This window comes from Archocentrus centrarchus, chromosome 1 (genome assembly GCF_007364275.1).
Source record: "Archocentrus centrarchus isolate MPI-CPG fArcCen1 chromosome 1, fArcCen1, whole genome shotgun sequence".
Classification (NCBI taxonomy): Eukaryota; Metazoa; Chordata; class Actinopteri; order Cichliformes; family Cichlidae; genus Archocentrus; species Archocentrus centrarchus.
The window spans coordinates 1,878,145-1,899,826 of NC_044346.1; the positions used below are offsets into that span (position 1 = coordinate 1,878,145).

The 21,682-nt window shown below is 43.6% G+C and overlaps 1 protein-coding gene across 1 annotated transcript in view; it reads right to left on the bottom strand.

Moving 5' to 3' along the window:
- The window catches only part of meis1a (Meis homeobox 1 a), a 38,400-nt gene extending 19,002 nt beyond the window's left edge, over positions 1–19,398 (bottom strand). The window contains exons 1-8 of the mRNA XM_030732061.1: positions 18,979–19,398; positions 16,940–17,196; positions 12,504–12,645; positions 11,972–12,022; positions 11,451–11,501; positions 11,056–11,202; positions 8,625–8,736; positions 3,682–3,827 (exon numbers count right to left, since the gene is read on the bottom strand). Of these exons, the coding sequence (XP_030587921.1) occupies positions 3,682–3,827; positions 8,625–8,736; positions 11,056–11,202; positions 11,451–11,501; positions 11,972–12,022; positions 12,504–12,645; positions 16,940–17,196; positions 18,979–18,990 (918 nt within the window). The 5' untranslated portion in view covers positions 18,991–19,398. The remainder of the gene's footprint in view (positions 1–3,681; positions 3,828–8,624; positions 8,737–11,055; positions 11,203–11,450; positions 11,502–11,971; positions 12,023–12,503; positions 12,646–16,939; positions 17,197–18,978) is intronic.
- Positions 19,399–21,682: the final 2,284 nt, after the last annotated feature.

The following is a 21,682-nucleotide window of genomic DNA, read 5'->3' on the forward strand; positions in this document are numbered from 1 at the left end:
TGTCTGATGGCGTTATTAGAGAGACTTCCTGTTCTCCAGTCGGGGGATGGGGGCGGAGGGTATCTCTGGGAGGTGGCGGGCAGCTGCACACGTGTTGGTTACTGTGGACTGGCGTGGCCTCGCCATCAACCCACATCTGCAGCTCTGAGGCAGTAAACAGCTGCTGATGGATGGGTGGAGGTGTCCCGCTGCCCTCTGACCCCTGATGGTCGGAAGGCAAAGGGGGGGGTGAGGTCAGCATTGGGGCTTCCTGCTAAATCACGGAGGCCCGTGAAGCTCTTCTCTGTAATTGTGGTGCTGCTTTGAAGTCTCAGAGTTGTTCCTCTTCGGACGGCTTTTTTTTCCTGCAGCTCAGTGCCGAGAAGCTCTTGGACCTGGAAAGTCTTTCCAGCTGCTCTGATGGAGTCTCGCATGTAATTTGTAAGTCAAAGCAGCTCTTTAACGAGCTGGGCGACTGTAAACAAGCGACCGTACACAAAGCTTCTACTCGGGTTTGTAAAAAGCAGGAGGGAGGCGAATTACACACTCATTAACAGCTGAGTTTTACACTTTTACTTGTAAAAAAGAGTTTGTGTGTGTGGTGTAAACAGTTCCTCGGCCTGTGGTTTGGCTTTTATGAGGTTTGGCTCAGAGGATTTCATCTTTCACTTCAGGGGAAGAACAACAACCTCCAACACACACGTTTCTTAGAAAGTGTCTAAAATTAGAGTGCGATACCCATCACCGGTCCTTATAAACGGCTCCTATCCTGCTTTGGTCTGTCAGCACTTTGTATTTAATCAAATGTGAGGAAACGAACAGCGTCCTCTAGTCTAAGGAATATTGCTCAGATATGATTGATACTGAGTTTTAGAAACACTCAAACTCATTCATGCTTTTATTTCCCCTCAGAATATTGTAATGATCTTTCAGCAGGACTCATTCAGAAATCAGCTCATAGACGCCTGCAAGAGGAGGTCAATGAAGAACTTTGGCAGTGATGCAGATACTGAAAACTCATCATATGTAATCACGTAAAATTAAAACAAAATCTATAGAAATAACTTAGAATTAAAGGAGGTCAGTGATTCTGTGAGCCTGATCTCCTCAGGCAGGTCAAACCTGAGGGCTCCTGATGGCCAGACCAGGGTCACCTTTAGATTTAAGCCTCGACATTTCTGCTGTGGAGCTTGGTGCCACACCCAGATCTACACCCACACCCAAAAGTAGATCCATCCATCTACTTATCCAATTCAGGGTCATGGGGGTGCTGGAGTGAAAGGTTGCCAGCCCGTCACAGGGCTTACACACCTAATCCCAATAACTGCACGTCTGTGAGAGGAGTACCTGGATAGACCCCACACAGACACGGGGAGAACACGCAAACTCCACACAGAAAGGCCAGATGGTGGATTTGAACCCAGGGACTTCTTGCTGTGATGCAACAGTGCTAACCACTGCGCTGCCCCGAGCTCGAGGGTCAAGGTTGCTTTATTGTCATTGTATATTGTATATACATTTTCCAGAGCTACAAAGGTGATCAGTGAAATCTAAAACCTATTCTGAAACGTGCAGGAGGCAGAGAGGAGAAACCCGGATCAGGGTGATGAGATGCTATCTGCTAAAACCATAAAGAAGCGGAGCTGCTGAATTCTGAACCAGCGGTCAGAGAGTGACTCTTCATTCGTGGCAGAGAGGGAGCTGCAGCAGTCCAGCCCCGTAAAAAGAACTGCATGAATGACTTCTTCAGGTCTGAGGGTGAAAGAGTTGCTTTTGTTCTGGTTTTAATTGATAGAAGTACCGGACACCTGAGCTGCCGCGCCAAACTATTTCCAGTGATAACTAAGAGACTCTGAGACTCTCAAATTCATTCACTTCAGATCCCTGACCGGGAAACTCCCCACATCTTAATCCCATCCAGGATCTACAGTCAGTCCTTAAAAGGCAGAGGCTCACAAACTGTGATCAGCCTGGAGCTCTGATGAGGCAGGAATGGATCTCCACCCATCATTAACCCATTTCCAACAAAACGTTGAGCACTCTGGACTCTGAGTCTTCACATACATTTGATTTAATGGCCAATAAAAATCTTTGAAACTTCTGAAATGCTTCTGACTCAGAATCACAGAAACACATAAAAACGTTTGTGGCACTGAACAAACTTCTGCCCACGACTGAAAAGCTGCAACATTAAAGTCACATAAACATAAATGAATCAAGAATTATCATCCAGTCACATCATAAATATGATTCTGCATAACCAGTGCGTTTTGTTTTGGTCCTTTAAATGTTGTTTTGTGTTGAAAGTAGTGATTAAAGTACCCAAGTCTGAGCATCCATCTGAGAACCGATGGATCCATCACTGGATCTTTTCCTCAAAGCCATCAGCGTGTCCAGTATTCCCAACCTTTCATTGGAATTAACATGATGAATGAATCCAGCAAACAGACACTTTTTCAGGCATCAGTTTTCCTGTTTTTTTGCTGATCTGCATGCATTAAAATATAAAACACAGAAACAGATATGGTGACGTGTTTTTAATCCATCTGCATGTCTGTATGGATATTATATGAAAATGTGCTATTACAGCAGAAATCGTCGCTGCTGTGGTGGATGTGTTTTACCTACGTGAATGCATTAATGCTGCGGGTCAGTATGAGTCTGCACATGCAGGCATCTCCTCACACTGACCTCAGGATGATTTGTGAGCCTCTCAGTGCCATAAAAGAGTTGAAATGTTAGAATCAATCCACTGTGCAGACACAGCGTGATCTGCAGCTTTGTTTGACACGCTCTCCCTTTGGTTTGGTTCCTGCTTTGAATGAAATGTTGCCCTTCACACGACCTTAACCGCCAACAGCCAACGCCTCTTTTTCACCCCCCTCCCTTTCTCAGGTACCACCCTGCCATCTTTCTTCCCACCTCCCATCTGCCGTGGCACTCGCTGTCCTCCAGGTTCAGCTCAGAGTCCTGGCAGCACCCCCCCGACCCCCACCGAGCAGGGACTGATTTAGCCCGGCCATGTTTGGAGGCAGGCGGGAGGAAGGGGTGGAGGTGGGGGTGTGAGGGTTTTTGGTTTTTCTGCAGGCCGCGGCCAAAACCGATGAGTCAGTCAGGACTGGGATTTTCAGCACTAAGCCGGCCCTCCTCCCATTTTCACCGGTCGGTTTATTTCAGCTTCGCCCTCATAAAACTGAAAACATTGCTGCGTTCAGCATGACCGCAAACCGCCTTACAATGACGGACAGACGGATATAACATAAAGCTCAGTGGGAAAAATGTAACCAACACACCCTGTTTAAACCCAGACACACCTGAAAGTACAGGTGAGGCAGCTCCATCCCACAGCTCCTGTTTAACCTGCTAACGAACAACAGAACTCTGTAAGTGCGTCACATGAGGGCCGATTCACTACATCAGAAATGCAAGAAAAATTTGAGTCAATCAGTGCAGAAAAAAAGCAGCCCAAAGGTGAAACACCTGGACTGCTGCAGGGGTCAGAGGTCACCGCTCCAGGTTAGGAGCAGGTGGGAGACAGGGATATGGAGGGTGACAAGGTCAACATGACCTCAGAGTAGACGGAGACAGAAGGGGAAGGTCACGAGTTCCACGCTCAGAAACGGCCGCGAGGTTTAGCAGAGGAAACATAAAGAGACAATCCAACGACGAGCCTGCAGAGGCGGGACGTCTCACCAGACTCACCGTCAGGTGCTGGAACAGCCAGGCTCGCAGGATGTTGGTGGCCACTTTGGGGAAGATTCCTCTCTTCTTGTTGTGCACTTTGTCCCTGTCGGGGTCGTCGTCATCGCCCGTGCTGGGCGACGCCACGCCATTATCCAGGCAGTCACCTGATCAGCACATGGAGGGAGAAATGAACACAGTTTAGGTGATAACACAGACATGTCCCAACAGGTGACTTTAATCAAACATGCTCCCATTCACCTATAATCATGTTTATGGGCACTGAATGACAGCAATATGTGCACACACACACACACACGCACACAGCAAAAATGCAGAAATGCTGCCATGTGATTGGCTGATTACATATTTGCACTAACAAGCAGTGGAACGGGTGTACCTAACAAAGTGTCGTTAACACCAAAATTATATAGACCACACAGACAGTTAAAGCCAAAATTATAAAAAGAAAAACACAGGAGCAAATCGGCAGCTGGATTCATGCCCTCACAGCGGGAACGTTCCTCCGCTCCCTGCCCCTCCCCGACTCTGACGCGACCAGAACTTCCAACATGAACTTCATGTTTTTTCAGTCAGACCGAAAACCAGCGGCTGAGACCGTAAACTCATCAGGGAAGAGTTTACTGAGCTCAGAGATCAGCTGAGCAAGACTTCTATCCAATCAGACTGCTTTAGAAAATCAGAGAAGTCGCCCCCTGCTGGACATAAGAAAGGATGCTCACTTCTTTGGCACGTGTGTCCGGGAATGCTGATTGGCTGAAACAGGGACCACTGTTCTGTTGAGTTAATGCACCACAACTCCCGTCATGTTCACACCCACACACGTACACACACTAGCATGTTTACTTTTATTTACCACAGTAATTGCTCAAATGAACCCTCTGCTGCCACATCTGTCACATTTTTGGTGTGGCTGTGATGGCTCTCAATGGTATGACATGAAAAGACTCAGGGAAAGTGGCGTGCTGTTCATGCACCATTGAAAAGGCCGCTCGTATAAAATGTCTTCATAGGAGACGTTAAACATGGAGCATGAACATTTTGCTTACAGCGACATCACTGAAAGCATTTATTAAATGTTTGCACTCTGACTCCTTTAAAGTGCTCTTCACTCACTGCCTCACAGTCGCTCATCTGACACCCTCTCTCTGCCCATTAAAGGCGCCTAACAAACCCTCTACTGATGAGTGGATTCAAACTGATGACCCTTCGGTCACAAGCCGGCCTCTGACCCTCTCTGAGCCTCCTGCAGGTTTTGCAGGACATAATGCAGCATTTCAGCTGGAAAGAGCTAAAAGCTTTTTACTTTTTACTGCACTTTCTCTGCCTGTTTAATGAGTCCCATTTTCTCCTCAGCATTTTTAACAGCACCGGGCTGAGGTTAGGGCGCCGGTCCCCGCCGCAGCCAGCGGTGGGGCAGGGGCCTCACCTCGCCCCGCTCCAGCAGAGGCAGGGTCGAGCGAACGAGCGGCGGAGCCTGAAAAGGTGGAAATAATCATAAAAATGATGCGTAACTCTATAAACAACCTCTCAGCCTCATTAGGCCAAACCATGAGCTCCCTGAGGCTGATTTGCACCCCCCCCCTCCCTTCAGCTCCCCGAGGAGAAAGAGGTCCAACCCAACCTGCTAATGGCTTGTGACAACACTGGCTTCACAACAACCTGCAGAGTGAAGGAGGGGAGGGGGGGGGCGATCCTCAGAAAATCTGCAGCTGCTATTTTAGCATCACAAAAACAGACAAAAACCGAATCCACTAAAACATCTTTAAAGTCCTCCAGCAGCTCCATTCTTCCTTCATTCTCGGTGTTTCTGCTGGAGTTTTGGTCTGCAAAAATGCAACAAAAACTCAGTACAAAGTGCTTCATTCAGGGCAGCAATTAAATCAGACAAATCACAGAAACATTTCATTTTAAAACAAACAGCCCTGCTCCTCCTCCTCTTCCTCCTCTTCCTCCTCCTCTGTGTGTTTAAGAACTGTTTGTCCAACATTTTATTAGCCGTGGTCTGTTGGAGGAGTGCTCGCTGCAGACACAGCCAAGCAGAGAGTCTTTATTTTCCACTATATGGACCATTTCTCCTCAGCTGGCACTGATGGGCGGGGCCTGGTCACTAATATCCAATCCAAGGCTCTAACAAAGGTGACCTCACTGCTGAGGTTAGCACTGGAGACCAAACAGGACTAAAGGACTAAGGAATGAATAAATAACTAAACAAGACACATCCAATATATATTTAGAAATTAAAAAATATAATTAAAAAATTAATTATTTAAAAACACACAAAAACTGGGCACATCACGCTAAGACATTTTAAAAACAAAACAGGCCGTAAGTGGCCCAAAGACTGTGGACACTGGAAGGCTGCAGAAAGCTGCTGAAGACGCCTCCGCTCTGCTGCCGCCAGCATTTCCACCAGATGTTGGCGATGATGCTCAGAGCAGCTGAACTCAGCTAAAGTCAAGTTCTTCCACCTCAAACTGGGAAAAGCAAACAGGACAGAGAAAAAAGTCCAGCTGGCAGAAGATTTATGCTAGAAGTGTGGCAGCATTAAAGGATCGTTTCACTAAATTTGAGTCTTACTGTTAATGTGTCTGTTGTGTGTCCATGGATCATGCTAACACTGCACTCTGCACTGACAGCTATAACCCTGCATGCAGGAACAACAGCAGATTCTCGTGTCTGGCTGTATCTCCTGTTATGATGCAATCACATGTGACGACCAATAATTGATGTTAAAGTCACTGCATGGAGGTCGTTGTGCTTAATCACCAACATTATAGTTCACTTATCTTTGTGAAGTAGATTAACACTGTTGATGTGTGTATCATAAAATGCAGTGCTGCTGGCGCGGCTGCTTACTGTCAAATTATTCCACAGGCCTGTTTCCATCAAGGAGCAACCTTCAGGGCTTGAAAAATAAACACCAAGAATAGCAGTTCCTCTAATGTCCACTTGAGGCTCCAAAACTGCATCAATCCCCGTAGACTCCTACATTCAACCTCTGGACCGTGTTTGTGCATTTTTAATGCAATAATCTGACCAATAATATGGCTGCTGTGCACTTCATTGGATTAACAGAAAGTCCAAGATGTCAGCAGCTTACAAACTAAGCTAGTTAGCTAACATTAGCTGATAACTTCATGCTCTCATCCAGATGTGTCACTTCTGGCTCCAAAAACCCAACATGGTGGCTGCCAAAATGCCAACATTCAAGTAAATGTGGTGTCCAGAAACCAATGAGTAGCATCATGGTGATTATGTCCATCTTTTACATACAGGTTGTGGTTTCCATGTGTGTAGTTCATGTTTAGTGCGTGTTTTGAGATGCAGAAGTCAAAGAAAATCAGAGATCCAGCACATTTTACTTGTTGCAGTTGGAGCTTGTTGATTTGTGGGGGTTCCACAGCAACGGCTCCGCCCACCACAGACACGTAACAGACCAGCAGTGGCAGTTTTCCTCCTTCTCGAGCACTTGCACTGAAGATACGTTTGATTCAGCTCTGAATCTCTGAGCTACAGGCTAACAGTGAGATTAGAGAGGATTTTTTCTTCCACAAGAAAAAACTAAATAAATAAATTCTCCTGCCTTATTACAATCTTGGGGTGAATGAGTGCTGCCCCATCCTGTTCCCAGGGTTTTTCCTTTAGGAGCAAAAGCAAAAATGCAAATATTTTGATTTGCAAAGGAGGTGATTTTCAGCTCCATTTCACAGCCAGCACCACCTGCTTCACAGGTGTGTCTCTGAAGGCAGCTCCTCCCAGAGTCAGAAATGTTTAACATGTCGTACAAACAGCATACGAGTTCCAGGTTTCCTGAAAGCTCTGCCACTGTAACTCATGCAAATAAGGCTGCAACCAATCAGCAACCAGATCTGACAGGGTGGAATAAAAAAGAGCTTTAAGCCGGCAGAACGCCAAACATTCGTTCTCAAATAAAGAAAACAGTGTTTGTCTCCTCCCATTGAGTAATGAAACTGACTCCCATCAAACATTAATCCCACTTGAATCCATTAACACATCAGTCTCTGCTCAGGTGAAAATGATGTTATGCACATTTACAAACTGTCACAGATGAGTTTGTTTTCAAGAATGAGACGTGAGAGAGGAGCTGAGGGTCCTGACTGAGACGCGAGGAACAGGAAGTTAAGACATTTTTTTAAAAATCCCACCCTAACAAAGAGGTCGGACTCGCAGGTAGACTGTGGCAGTCCCCGTTCAGCGTGTTAACGTGTAAATGTAGGCGTAGACGGAAACCACGGGACCTGCTTCAGCTGGCTCGCTTACAGAGCCAGCTGGACCGAGACCAGCAGCTTGAAGCCAGAGCTGCTGGACCCGAGCATGTTTCACTTACCAGAAAATATTTTATCATCAATGTCCATTAAGTGAATTAAACAGCAGCTGAAAAATCAGACTCTGAACAGACACAAAGATCATATATTTTTTAGTATAAGACATTAAAAAATGAGAAAAAAAAAACCTCCAAATGCAAATAAGGAGGTTTGTATTTTATTATTTGTTAATCGAGATCGTTCTGTCAGGACCACTCTAATCAAAAATGAATTGTTCTTCCATCTGCAGTCATTCATATTTGGCAGTATGACTCTTCTTTTGTGAGCAGGTGGAAACCAGGGGCGACGAGCAGCAGCAGTGGGACTGACTGACAACCAATATGACAACATGAGGAGGAGGAGCTGAAGTGGAGGTGGGTTGTAAAGTGGCTTACAGAGGCAACAGCAGCTTGATGCAGGCTGGAGCAGCTTAAATGGGGCCTTCTGTATGAGCTTAGCCAACAGGATGTACAGAAGGGTGTCAGCTGAGCTGTCAGCTGATGTGGCAGCTGATGTGGACTGGCAGCTGTTTGAACTCTAACCACGGGCAGGTGGAGGGCTGGAACCGTTTTAAATCTAAATGCCGCTCAGCCTGATGGTTTTCTTTGTCTGTACCTTGCTCGCTGCTGTTGTCGCCGCTGTGAGATGCGTGTCCTCCGCTGGCCGGTCCCGGCGTCCCAGCCGACCTGACCGACGCCGAGTCATCGTGATCTCTGCTCCACGAAGTCTGCACAAAACAAGGAACAATAAATATTCATCAAACCTGTTTCCATTTGATCCTCACAGAATCGTCTTCACCTCAGCCAAAAAGAGAAACTTTTTTTTGGACATTGTTTGGAAACTTGAGGAGTTTCCAGGAAATAAGGTGAAGAAATTGGAGCTCGTAAAATGCTCCACACACAAAAATAAATAATTTAAATATTTCATGCTGTCAGGCTATGTGGTCAAGACTCAAATTCAGGACTCAGATTTACCAACAGAAGATGATTTTACTGAGGCCAGTTCTGAGCTTAACAAACACAAAAACAAAGTCCAGCAGACACAGAGTGCAAACTGCAGAGTGTACCAGACAGCTTGGCAAAGGACACATGGAAGCCTGGACTATTTATACACACAGAGGGCTGATCAGGGATCATATACAGCCAGGAGAATGAGACTCAGGTACAGACAGGACACTCAAACACCACAAGAGCTAACAGTCAAGATTACTGTAGGATGATAATGAAATCAAAAGGAATCAGATCCTGAACCTAACAATAATCCAAAACTTAGAGCACTAGAACAACAGAAAAATCACAAAGAACCCAAAAACTCCAAAGCAGCTCAAAACCCAGACACCAAAATCAGGGACCACATGCAGTATGACATTTCATCTGCTTGTAACAAAATATGATGCTCATCTCTCCGAATACCTGCATAAAATATTTTACACACCAAAGAATGAGAACAATGGAAGTCAGTGTCCCGCCCACATCATTTGATTGACAGGTGATCAGTGCAGAAGCATGCTCAGTAACAGGTTTTAATGGTGCGATGGCCCGAAATGAGGCACTTGAAAAGGAAAGCTGAGCTTTTGAGCTCTGACAACAGTCTCCTCGAATTCGCACACGTTGGCGTTTGAAGGGTTAAAGTTTTGACGAGAGGCTGCCGAGAGCTGCACGGCTGATTTAAAACAGACAAAGTGACTTTTCACTTCTTTTATTTCTGTCACGCTGAGAAGAAAGACAAAAAAAAAAAAAAAGATCAGCATGTGCGCTGTTCATACTGTCTTTGTGGGGACTGGGGTGCACTTTATACCTTGTGGGGACATTTTGGAAACATATGGGCAACAGCCTGAGAGTCATTCTGTGACAGACCTACAGAACGTTTTTGTCCTCTTTTTAACTTTATGTGTCACCTTCACATCTATGGTTTTTCAGGATTAAGATGTGGTTATGTGTGTATTCTTGTATTGCTGACAGTGAGGGGACCTGTTTATACAGTCACCCTGTGGAGACCTGTTAAAGAAAGACTCGGTTTGAGTTTAGAGTTATGTGCAGGCTGCCCTTTTAAAATCTGGCTGGGGACAATATGAACTTATCTAAATGCTGCCTAAGTCTTGCTGTCATCTGCGAGGAGCTTACAAATTATAATTACTATGATTAGCGACCTCTCGAATCGGTGTAAATAATGTCAAATATGCATTAGTGTCGTCACCTTTAGCAGCTGAGCTCGTCACCCTTGTGTCTGAGAAAATGGAGCTTCCTAATCAAAGAGTGAACGTTGTTAAATATTCTCACACAAGCTTGAACTACCTGGTCAACAGTTGCATATTCGTGCAGCCTCGTGATGTGGACTTTGAAACTGAAAACACTCCTTCATGTTATTTCAGTGCTTAGATGGATCATCTGCAAAGGTGGGAACAAATGACTGATATGATCTTTTTATGTTGGGAACTAAATCAGTTAGAACCGGGTACCAGCAGCCTCATTTTTAAAATAATTGTAAAGTCAATGTTAGGATTTATTTTGTTACACTGTGTTGTCAAAAAGAAGCATACAAAATTTCAGGTCAATATCTCTAACGGTTTTTGACCGACTGCAAATCGTACATGCAACGTTCGCAAAACACGCCCAAAACGAAGTTGCCGGGATGGATCCGAGCGTTAACGATCCGGCGCGGTGTAGACAGAACCGGCAGGATTTTGGGACCTGTTTAATTTTACAGAAGATTTCAAAAGCTTTATTTTGGTATAGAGATATTGAAAATATTCCAGCAGGAACGTTTTCAAACTTTCAAATTAGAAAGGGGTGAAATGATGTATAACTGGAATTTTGGGTAGAAAAAAAATCTTTGAATTCATGAATTTTATTCTTAAAATTATGCAAATTTCCAGTGAAAAAATTCAATGATTTATTTCAAATAACATAAAATTTCTGACATTTTCTCAACCAAACTCTGAACATCTGTAACCAATAATATTTGACTGGAAATCAAGACAGTGAAAAATGTGACAGAAGAAATATTTTGTCCCTTTAACGGTTCCAGAAAGCACGAGCGAGCTCACCTGATCCACGTTGTTCCCCGATGACCTGATGAACTCCTCGCTGTCTGATTTGTTTCCGTCTCTGTCATCTATAACCAGATCGATCGGCATTTTCCCCTTCAGACAGCTGATGTATCGATGGCAGAAGTTATCACAAAGCTCATGAACCTAGAAATAAAATGTGCAGTCAGGCCTGATGTGGAAACACTTTTACCCCTGAAAGAACCCCAATAATCAGCACTACAAAAATGCAAAATATCAATCAAACATGATAGGAGTGGAACAGTGACATTAGTGCACTACTGTAGAGGGATTATTCAGGATTGTGTTCAGGATTAAGCCTGGATTAGCAGCACATCTTGGCTCTAATCCCATTACTTGAGATTAAGCACCAGATGTTGGTTAATTAGACCGACCTTCTCCAGCTCCAGGAGGTGGAAACGCAGCACCTGGATCGCCTGAATCATCTGCAAGAAATACAAATTAATAAATACATTCATGCATAACATATGGATTGGATAATTCTGCTTTCTTAAGTTTTTTTTCTTCTTGCATTTTTGGCCACAGCAGCTTTTATTGACAGTAGAGAGAGAGAGACAGGAAATGGGGGGAAGAAATGCGGGCAAATTGGTGACGGGCCGGGACGCAAACCAGCACCACAACGCGGTATATGTATGTGGTTGCCGGCTTCACCACTAAGCCACCCAGGCCCCAATTCTACTTTCTTTTACTGTCAAATATATAACATTACAATGCCAAATGTTCAAATTGAACATGAGGCTTTTCCTGAAGTTGTGTGTCAGTGCTGCCTTTTACCGAAAGTGTTGGTCTTCATCACTTTGCTTCATAGAACCTCAAAGGCACTTCACGTTATTTTAGAACCGTGCTACCTGCAGGTACTCAACTTTCAGATTTCAGTCCATTTAAAATGACTCACCAAGTTATCCAGCTCTGGGTTCGATGAAAATAACGGTTTCTCTGATCGGATCTGCAAACACAAACAAATTATGAGAACTCCTCTCAGTGAGATTAGCAATATGTCATCAGTAAAGAACATATTTAATGTCTTTAAGCTGCAACCCGCACATGACGCACAAGTACATCATCCCTTACGAAACTCCGCTATGGTTAACTATGGTTTTTATGCAGTAACCACCGTGGTTACTGCATAAAAACCATAGTTAACCATAGCGGAGTTTCGTAAGGGATGGTAAAGTATGTTATTCATTTTTTAAGAAACATTATTTCTAAGCAGTACTTTACTATTTTTTGCCTCTGTAAACTAAAAATGCACAACAAGTGGGATAAATGAGGTTTTCTATCAGAAGCTGAAGCTCCACCAACACTGCTGCTGAAGCTTTACCTTCTTCTTCTTCCATATGCAGCTTGGAAGCAGATGAAGTCTGAAACCTCCGCCCTGCCGGTTTAATCCGGCATGGAGAACACAGCAGACTGACTTCCTGTTTTACCTGTTTGGAGAAGACGGCGATGTCCTCGCTGAAGGAATCGGAGGAGCAGACGTCTCCCCCGGCCACGCCGCTCTCCCTCGGCGTGCAGGTTGCCAATTCACATTTCTCAAAGATCAGTGCAAGCAGAGGGAATAAGGGGTGTCTGCGGGAGGAAGAGGAGGAAGAGGAGGAGGGATGAAGTCAGTCAAAGCTGTATTTTGTTTCCTGCTGCCTCAAAGTGATCTGAAATATATTTAATTCTATCAGCACAAACCAGATCTATACATTAGACATTCAATTCAATGAAAAAGATCCAGCAAACAGCTGACTTAGCTCTGCAGATGGTTTCAGTTTAAAAATGTCTGCCTCCTCCTCAGTACAGTGAATTTAGTCCATTTTTCTCTTTTTGGTCTTCATGTTCACAGCAATTTTTTAAATCTCGTTTTGGAAAATCATCCTCAACTTTTTCCAGGAAGCGTGTGAGCATTTTTCACTCAAACTGCAGCTGAAGGAAACAGACAAACAGAGGCTGCTTCCAGGATCCTCTCGGCTTTTCTGGACTCATTTGTCTTCAGACTTTGTTTGCTCGTCTTTGTCTGTCTGTGTTTGCTTAAGCTGCAGCGTGCTGAGCTCTCAGGCCCACCAGGACTTCTTTAGTAGAACGTACAGCCTCGTGCCTCCTTCATGCCGAGGAGGCATGAATCTGTGCATGACTGTAAACCACCACAGGAATAAGACCAGGCGCTCAAACAAGAGCAGCTAAATCCATCTGTAAGAATTGATTTTAAGAGTTTAGTGACACCGTCTGAAGCACATCTGGGTCTGTAGCTACGTAGCTGAGCTGTTGACTCCACATGAGCCAGTTTTGCAGCCTCGGGTCCAGATGAACTCATCGGGAAAGTGTTTACTGAGGTCACAGATCAGGTCAGCAGGAGGCTCGTTTTATCATAGGGTGAAGTTTGATGATCAGTTTTCCTTATAGTGGTTCCTAACTAAGTGAAGTGACCTGGAAGCATCTGAGTGGCAGCCATAACCACAACTGATCCGGTTTTCAAATTCTAAGGAAAGGTGGCTCAGCGCTTCTTTTATTAGCTCCTTTAGCAGAGGACACACTGGGGTGATCTGGACCTTCAGTTAATGAACGGTTAAATCTGATTGGCAAGTTAATTCATACTGTTAAATTGGTTTTTCATGTGATTCCAGTCGAGGGCACAGAGGCGCTCGTCAGTCATGGTCGGCTTGCACCTTTAACATCCGTGTGATGCATTCAAAGTGCAAACATAAAGTTGTGTTTGCAGTACTTCAGCAACTAGCTAGCACCACAGTAATAATAATAATAATAATAATATTATCTACGTTAATAATCTGTCCTGGAAATCACTGATCACAGCTCAGCGTGCCATCCACAGATGCAGGTCAGAGAAGAAGCCATCTGTGAACATGATCCAGAAACAGTACTGTATCTGAGCCAAAGCTCTTTAAAACGGACTGAGGCAAAGTGGGAACTGTTCTGAGGTCAGACAGATCCAAACATGGACGCTGCATTCTCTGCACTAAAGAGCAGAGAGACCATCCAGCTGTTATCAGGGCTCAGTTCAAAGCCCACCTCTCTGATGGTATGTCAGTGGAACTGGCAGCTGGCACATCTGGAAAGGCTCCATCAGTGCTGAAAGGTAAATCCAGGTTTCAGAGCAGCATGTGCTCCCATCCAGACGTCTTCTTCAGAGAAGGTCTTCATATTTAAGCAGGATGATGCTAAAATGAATCCTGCAGCTATTCCAGCAGCACGGCTTCATAGTAGAAGAGTCCGGGTGCTGAACTGACCTGCAGTCCAGACCTTTGACAAGCTGAGAACATTTGGAGCATCAGGAACCAAAAACAGGACAAAGCAGACCCAGGACTGCTGAGCAGCTAGAATCCTCTATCAGACAGAACGGGACAACATTCTTCTCCTAAAGTCCAGCAGCTGCTCTCCTTAGTTCCCAGATGCAGAGGGAATGCTGCACAGCGGGAAACACGGGCCTGTAACAGCTTCTTGGAGCTGGGGTTGTGTTTAAACCCTCTAAATCCAGATTATGAGCGATGTTAAAATGATCAAAGTGTGTTTAAAGCTCGCTCGAGGTCCATTTGTATTAACTGTATCTGTTGTTGTCAGTATGCAGGATTATCATTAATAGAGTTAATTACAACTTCTAAATTCTCCTTCACCTGATGATGTTTTCCATCAACCTCAGAGAAAAGTGATTAGGAGAAGGAGCTCCATGGCAAGTTAATAGACTATTCAACTGTACCCACAGAGGAGGGGTCCAGAGGAGTCGCCCCCTGCTGTACAGTAGAAAGAATGCAGGTTCAAGGCTTGACTGTTCACACCTGGAAGCTCTGCCCAGCTTAGATCCAGTCTGTGGTTCAAACAGGAGGAGCTGTCTCATTATTACAGCCACACGTTTATCTCTGTGACTCGCTGACACCCCAGCAATGAAACAGGCTCACAGATCAATAATTCTTCACAAAACAGCAACATTCAGTAATCATTGGCTAATGCAGAGCATCGTATATGTGCTGCTATCAGCGTGTTGGAGTGCCCCACACACACACACACACACACACACAAAACATCACAAAAACCAATAACTTAAACAAATTACAACATTGTACTTCATCATTATTTCAGTTAACAGTAAAACAGCTAATTAATAATTTTCCAAATTTAATTTGTGATTTATTATTTATTCAAATTCAACCTTAAAATGTTTCCTTTTTTCCTTTATTTTGTGACAAGAGATTAATCAACATATGAGTCAGATTAAGTGATCACGAGTATAATTCTAAATAACTTATTGGATTTGAAAACGTTTTACAGCTTCTGACAGGATTAATCTTACAGAGACAAACAGTCATATTTTTAACAAAATATTTTTAATAGTTTGAGGACCGAATCAAACTATAAAAATATGTTGTTTTTATAAAAAACTGAAAAGACATCGTTTTACAATGATTCTCATATTTGAACCAAGATTACAGCGATTAAAAACAATAAATTAATTAGAAGGATGTTTAAGATTTTAAAAACTTAAACATTTAACATTAAACATCCTTAAACATCCATATATATATATACATATATATATATATATATATATAAAACAGACAGAGGACCCGGGTCAGATGCTCCTTTGGGGGTTCTTTAATACAAATGCAGCTCAGAAATATGAAGTTCGCTGCTTCGGTTTAGTCTTAAATAAAAGTGGATTTTTTTACTCCAGCTGAAAAAATTGTGAACGCTACCAAAAAAAAGAGTTTTTGGTAATTTGAACTTTTTACGTCCACCGAAAGAAAATCTGTGATGAACGTGTTTGTAGGGTTTAATTTACTGAAGCTTTAAATTCATTTTTATTATTCAAATGCTCATAAATATCAGGAAAATGCTGAGACATCTGTGCAGGCTCACTGTCTTTAACTCCATACTGGCAAACACACACACACACACACACACACACACACACACACACACACACACACACACACACACACACACACACACACACACTTTGAGCAGGAAAAATCTTGAAGTTGTGTTTAAAGGTCCGAGCGCCTCCTCGGCTGAGGGGGAAATCAAATGAAAACAGCTGCTGTTTGTCACAGTTATCATTAATAACACATTTACAGTGAGTTCACTGATATATTTACTGTTAACAAACAATGAAATAATGATTAATAGTGTTCACGATAATGTTTGTGGAACTTTTAAAGCTTGTGTAAATGGACCCGTTTCTGAGCACTCAAAGCTCTTTGTATTACACACACACACACACACACCCACACACACACACACACTCGCTTTGGGGGTAATGTGGGATTGTTGGGGGTTCGGTGCAAGGACACCGAACACGTGGACTGAGCGAGTCAGGGATCGAACCGCTGACCTGATTGGTGGACGGCGCGATCTGCCTCCTGAGCCACGGCCACAGGGTCGTAAAGGGCGGCGAGGGTGAATCTTTGTGTTGTGTTTCTCTCACTCGACACACAGCTGTTTGGTCCATTTAGAAAGTAAAATGATGACTGAGACGTGTGTGACGCACAGAGATGAAATATTCTTTTGTTTGGTTCGTGGTCAGTAAATGATAAACATTTATTATTCTGACTTTGTGGTTTATCGGAGTTGCTGACAGAAAGAAACGACTTGAACTTCAGAGATGATTTTGCTTCTTTGCTGCTGTGACTCTGATTTTGTATGATCACCACACAGGCTGAAGCTGACCTTAATCATAATCATAACTTTGTGTGTTTTGTGCTGGTTTCCTATATAAAAAGGTTTCATGTCGGATTGTATTTGCAGACAAAGTTCTGCATGAAGTCTGAAGCGGCAGCAGACGTTCGTGTGCGTGAACAGGACGTTTATTTTACAACTTCATGGCTGAATGTGCTCCTGTTTGATTAAACCGTGAACGTGACCCTACCCGTAAATGGCATCTTTGTCCCTCTTGACGGCGTCCCCGGCTGTGGCAGCCATACTGCTGCTGCTGCTGCTGTGGGTGGACTGGGCGTACTGGTGTGGAGGGTAGGGGGCGGCGGCGGCTGCAGCAGCCAGGTGAACGGCCTGCAGGGAGCGTGCAGCTGCGGCGGCGTGGGGGTGGTGGTGGTGGTGGTGGTGGTGGGGAGGGTCTCCGTACACCCCACCCACCCCCTCCAGCCCGTAGTGGGCTAGCTCTTCATACTGAAACAGAGATAAGAGAGGTGTGACCTTTGACCTGGCTTCAAGTCAAAAAGAAAAATCAGAAAAAATAACGAGTGAAAACAGCAGCTCCAGATGTTCCTGCTTTTTTGTCCACCTGCTGTTATGATCCAGAGCTTCTCCCAGATGTTGGAGACGCTTCAAAAATCAGTTTCACTCAGCAGGTGTTCCTATTATTATGTCCACCCTTCTGCATTTGCTCTAACAGCAAAACTGCTGCAACTTCTAACACACACACACACACACACACACACACACACTGTGTGTGCTGTAGACAGAATAATAGGATCACAAACATTTGTAAAAAAAAAAAAAGAAAAAGGTTTTTGTTTCAGCTTCGAAAGTTTTTCTGAGTCTGAATCTGACTTAAAAAAGCAGATTTTCTTGTTTGCAGAAATAATCAGATTAGTCATAAGTCATATTAAAATTATTGCTGCCACCAAAAAAAAATTATTATGATCAAATAAAACTGAGCAAAAGAATTAAATTCACTGAAGTCTTATCTGATTTCTGTTCATGATTCAGCTTTAAATAATTTCATAAAACACACCACAGCAAGGTGGCAGCTATGCTTATTTAAGGAATTATTATTATTACCATTATTATTATTATTATTGCTGTTGTTGTCAACATAAAAAGAGAAGAATACTAAAAACACACTAAAAAAGAAAAAATGCTGTTTTTTAAAAAATTATATCTGTTTATTAGTTTGCTGTTTGAGAAACAAAGAAGACAAAAAAAAAAGAAATGAAACACTCAAATATAAAATATAAATACGAAATATAATGAAAAAATATTTCATTTTTCAGACAAACCTCAGATTTGCACTGATTCAGATTTACGTGATGGAATTATATTTGTGTGAGTGCAGAGTCTGATCTGAGAGCAGCAGAATTATGATTTATTTAAAACCTTTAAATGAATCGTGTTTTATGGAAACTTATTTTAACTCCGGAGCGCAGCTGTAATTCCTGAGTGTGTTTGCAGCTGCGGTCCTTCGTGTTTCTCTGCGCTTTTCCCCGCAGCAGAAACTGAAGTGAGCGCCTCTCCGGTGCCGGCAGCTCGACCTCAGCGCGCTCTCAAAGTCTCAACTGAGCCTAAAAAAGTCTGAAAAGTTCCAAAAACCCAGAGAGGAAAAAACAAAAACCGGCTTTCATGTCAAACTTTAACTAAAAAAAAAAATTTTAAAATTAAAATAAAATAAAATAAAATAACGGAAAGTTTCAAAACTTCCAAAAATCAAAACGAACAAAAGAAAAATTATTTTTGACTTTATGCTGAAAAATGAACCGTTTAATTTTATAAATGATGCCATTTGTTGTATTTTCAGTAAAAAGATTAAAGTTTTTTGCTGCATGTCGTTGAATTAAAAATAACTTCCTGGAAATGTTTTGTGTCCTGAGAAGAAATAAAAAATTTTCACACATTTTAAAAGGCTTAATTTTTTAAAGAAGTATAAACTCGCCTTTAAGGCGGCGGAAAACGCCACGGACGATTTTTACGCGCAGAAGAAACTTCGTGTTTCTTTCAGTTGAATAAATTAAAATTAAAATTAATACGAGAAAAAAATCAGACTGTGAGTGAAAGTTTCCGGATTTTTATTTTCCCCTGCTTTTCGGTGAGTTTGTTGAGAAGTGCCGCGCGGGTTTCTCCCCGGGTCCGGATTCACTTTTCTGGACTCGGTTCCTGCTCTCAACGCCAGGCTCGAGCCTGAAAACAGCGCGTGCCTCTCTCTCCATCACACACAAGTTCATGTTTACGCACCCGTTGCGCCATCGGCCCCGTCTCTCCTCCCGGACTCCCGCTGACCCCTGCGGGGCGAAACACACATCCAAGTCCCGGTACCGGAACGCCAACCACTTATTCCCGTCTGCGCGTATCCCAGACCGGGTCCAGCAGCAGAGCGAGGAGCAGGGGGAGTAGCGGGTCCCTGCAGGCTCCGCTCGCGGCCACAGTCCGCCGACAGCAGCAGCGGCAGCCCGGCCACACGCTGTCCTGGTCTCGGCCTCCAGCTCCAGGCGACCGAGTGGCGGGTCAGTGAGCAGGTCCGATTCGATCCGGTTACATCCAAAGCGGGGCGCTGAAGTGACGCGGACCCGCCCGCTGCGCTCTGAGCCGGGCTGTGCGGAAGAGGTGCGTTCAAATCCCCATCACGGCTCCGGGAGAGCAGGCCGTCCGGCTGAGACGGGGGGAGAGCGGGGTGGAGGGGGGGCAGTTTCTTCCCACTTAAAGGAGCAGACTCCCTGCGCGTTCCCGTGGCTGTCAAACGGACGCGGGAATGCGCGCCGCGGCAGGTTGGAAAGGTTTGTGTTTTAGAAAGAACCTCTGAAAGCCAGATTAATCAAGGACACCCCCCCCCCCCCCCCCCAAGAAATCTTTAAAATGTATATTTTTTACTGACTTTAACCGAGTAAAGTGTATTTTCGTAATAAAACTAAGGATTTCAGATGCTAAAGGTTGAGATTTATCGAAATTAAAAGAGTAATTAAATATGTTCATTTTAATGAAGTTTCTGACTTTCTCTTTTTCTGCTCCATCTCTGTGTGCGTGTGTCGTTTCCTTCTTAGGTCTGCAGACTGTGGCTGTGTGACGTTCTGACGTCACTAAAATTGTTTTATTTAAGGACCAATAACATTAAAGCTCAAGTTTAAAACCAAAGAAGTTTTAAATGAAATGAAAATGAGAGTTTAGCTGGTCCACTCTGCCCTCTGGTGTTCGCTGAGTGTCATTACAGCGAAGTTTATACCCGCGGTTTACTGATAATAATAATAATGGGGATAAACCTATAACCAATGCTGGGTAATATTCAATTCATTTTATTCATTTTTTATTATATTACAGTGTGCCAAGCTATTATCGCAAAAATGCCCTGCAGGGATCATATTTCCATCATGGAAATCATCAAGGCATCTGTGAGTAATCACAATCACAATTTGAACCTAAGCCTTGGAAAAAAATTCCAAATCGTGTAAACTGAGCACAGCTCCTCTTCAGGTTTGTATTGCACTGTTTGTCCAGCAGCAGCTACAGCATCCACACAGGTTCGCTCAGGTCGCACAGACACCTGAATCTTTGACCAAGCCAAGTTATAAAGCACTTTAAAAACAGTAACCACTGACAAAGTGCTGTACATCCAAAGAAGCACAGCAGTAAATTAAAATTTAAAACAAACACACCGGAGCTAGAAAATACAATCAATAAAAAAAAATTAACACTTAATATGAGAACATCAATAAATATAAAGTCATAATAATATAATAATAAAATAATATAATAAAACAATAAATAAAATTAAAAGCAGCTCATACAGAATAAAACGCAGAGCAAAAAAGGCGAGTCTTAAGAGCAGATTTAAAAACCAGGCGAAGAGATGAATCCAGGAGGATGACAGCAGTGTCCATCACATCTGACTACAGACCGCATATAAAACATGGACATCGCCAGCTTCGCCGGACTTCACATTTTGAATTTTGCTAATATTTAGCAGTTATTATTGATTATCAGTGTGCGTCACACAGACACATATACCTGCTGATCCTTAACACCCAATCACAATCCTCGAATTTCACTCATTAAACTGGAGCCCGGCCTTCTTGGACGGTCTGTTACTGCAAGAAAAAGCTCCAACATGGTCCAGAGGTCCAGTTCAGGGACGCCAGTTAGCATAACAGACAGCTAGCAGCTACAGCCACCTGTATCGCCATTCACCTGTCAGGCCACGCCCCTAATAATGCAAACTTTAAGCCTTAATACAATTTACACAGGTGAGTTATGATAACATCCTCCCCCCTTACAGCTGTTATGAGGGGGAAATTATCTACAGAGACCAGAGCAGTTTCTGTATCAGCTGTAAACATGTTTATTTCTGCGGGAGCGTTTTAACATGGGAGTCTATGGAGACTGACTCACTGTGGCGCCTCTGCTGGACTGCAGGGGAACTGCAGGTGTGGAGGTTTAAGCGTTGGCTTCATTATCAGCTCCAGATTAATCCTGACCACAAATGTGATTAACTCACACACACACACACACACACACACACACACACACACACACACACACACACACACACAGCTGAAGTACCACAGCTCAGCCAGCTGGTGGAACTAGAGGACAGACATTTATTAATGCGGCTGATATGATGGACGTAGACTGGGGTTTTTATTTTGAAGAGGAGCTCAACTTTTAAAACAAAACCCAAACATTTCTGATGGATTCATGTTTGTGTTTACTTTGACGTTAACGGAGCTTCAGTATTAGAAACATCAAAAATGAAACCCCAAATCCTCATGTAATAATTATTATTATTATTGTAATACGGTGGTACCACGTGATTCTGCGGTCCTTCGGGTCTGACGTCACCCTCCCCCGCCCCCTCCCGCTCCATCTGACTCTGAATCCAACATGGAGTAATGAGGAGATGGGGCTCGTCCGGGGCCATCCGCAACGACAACAGCGCACCATTTTCGGT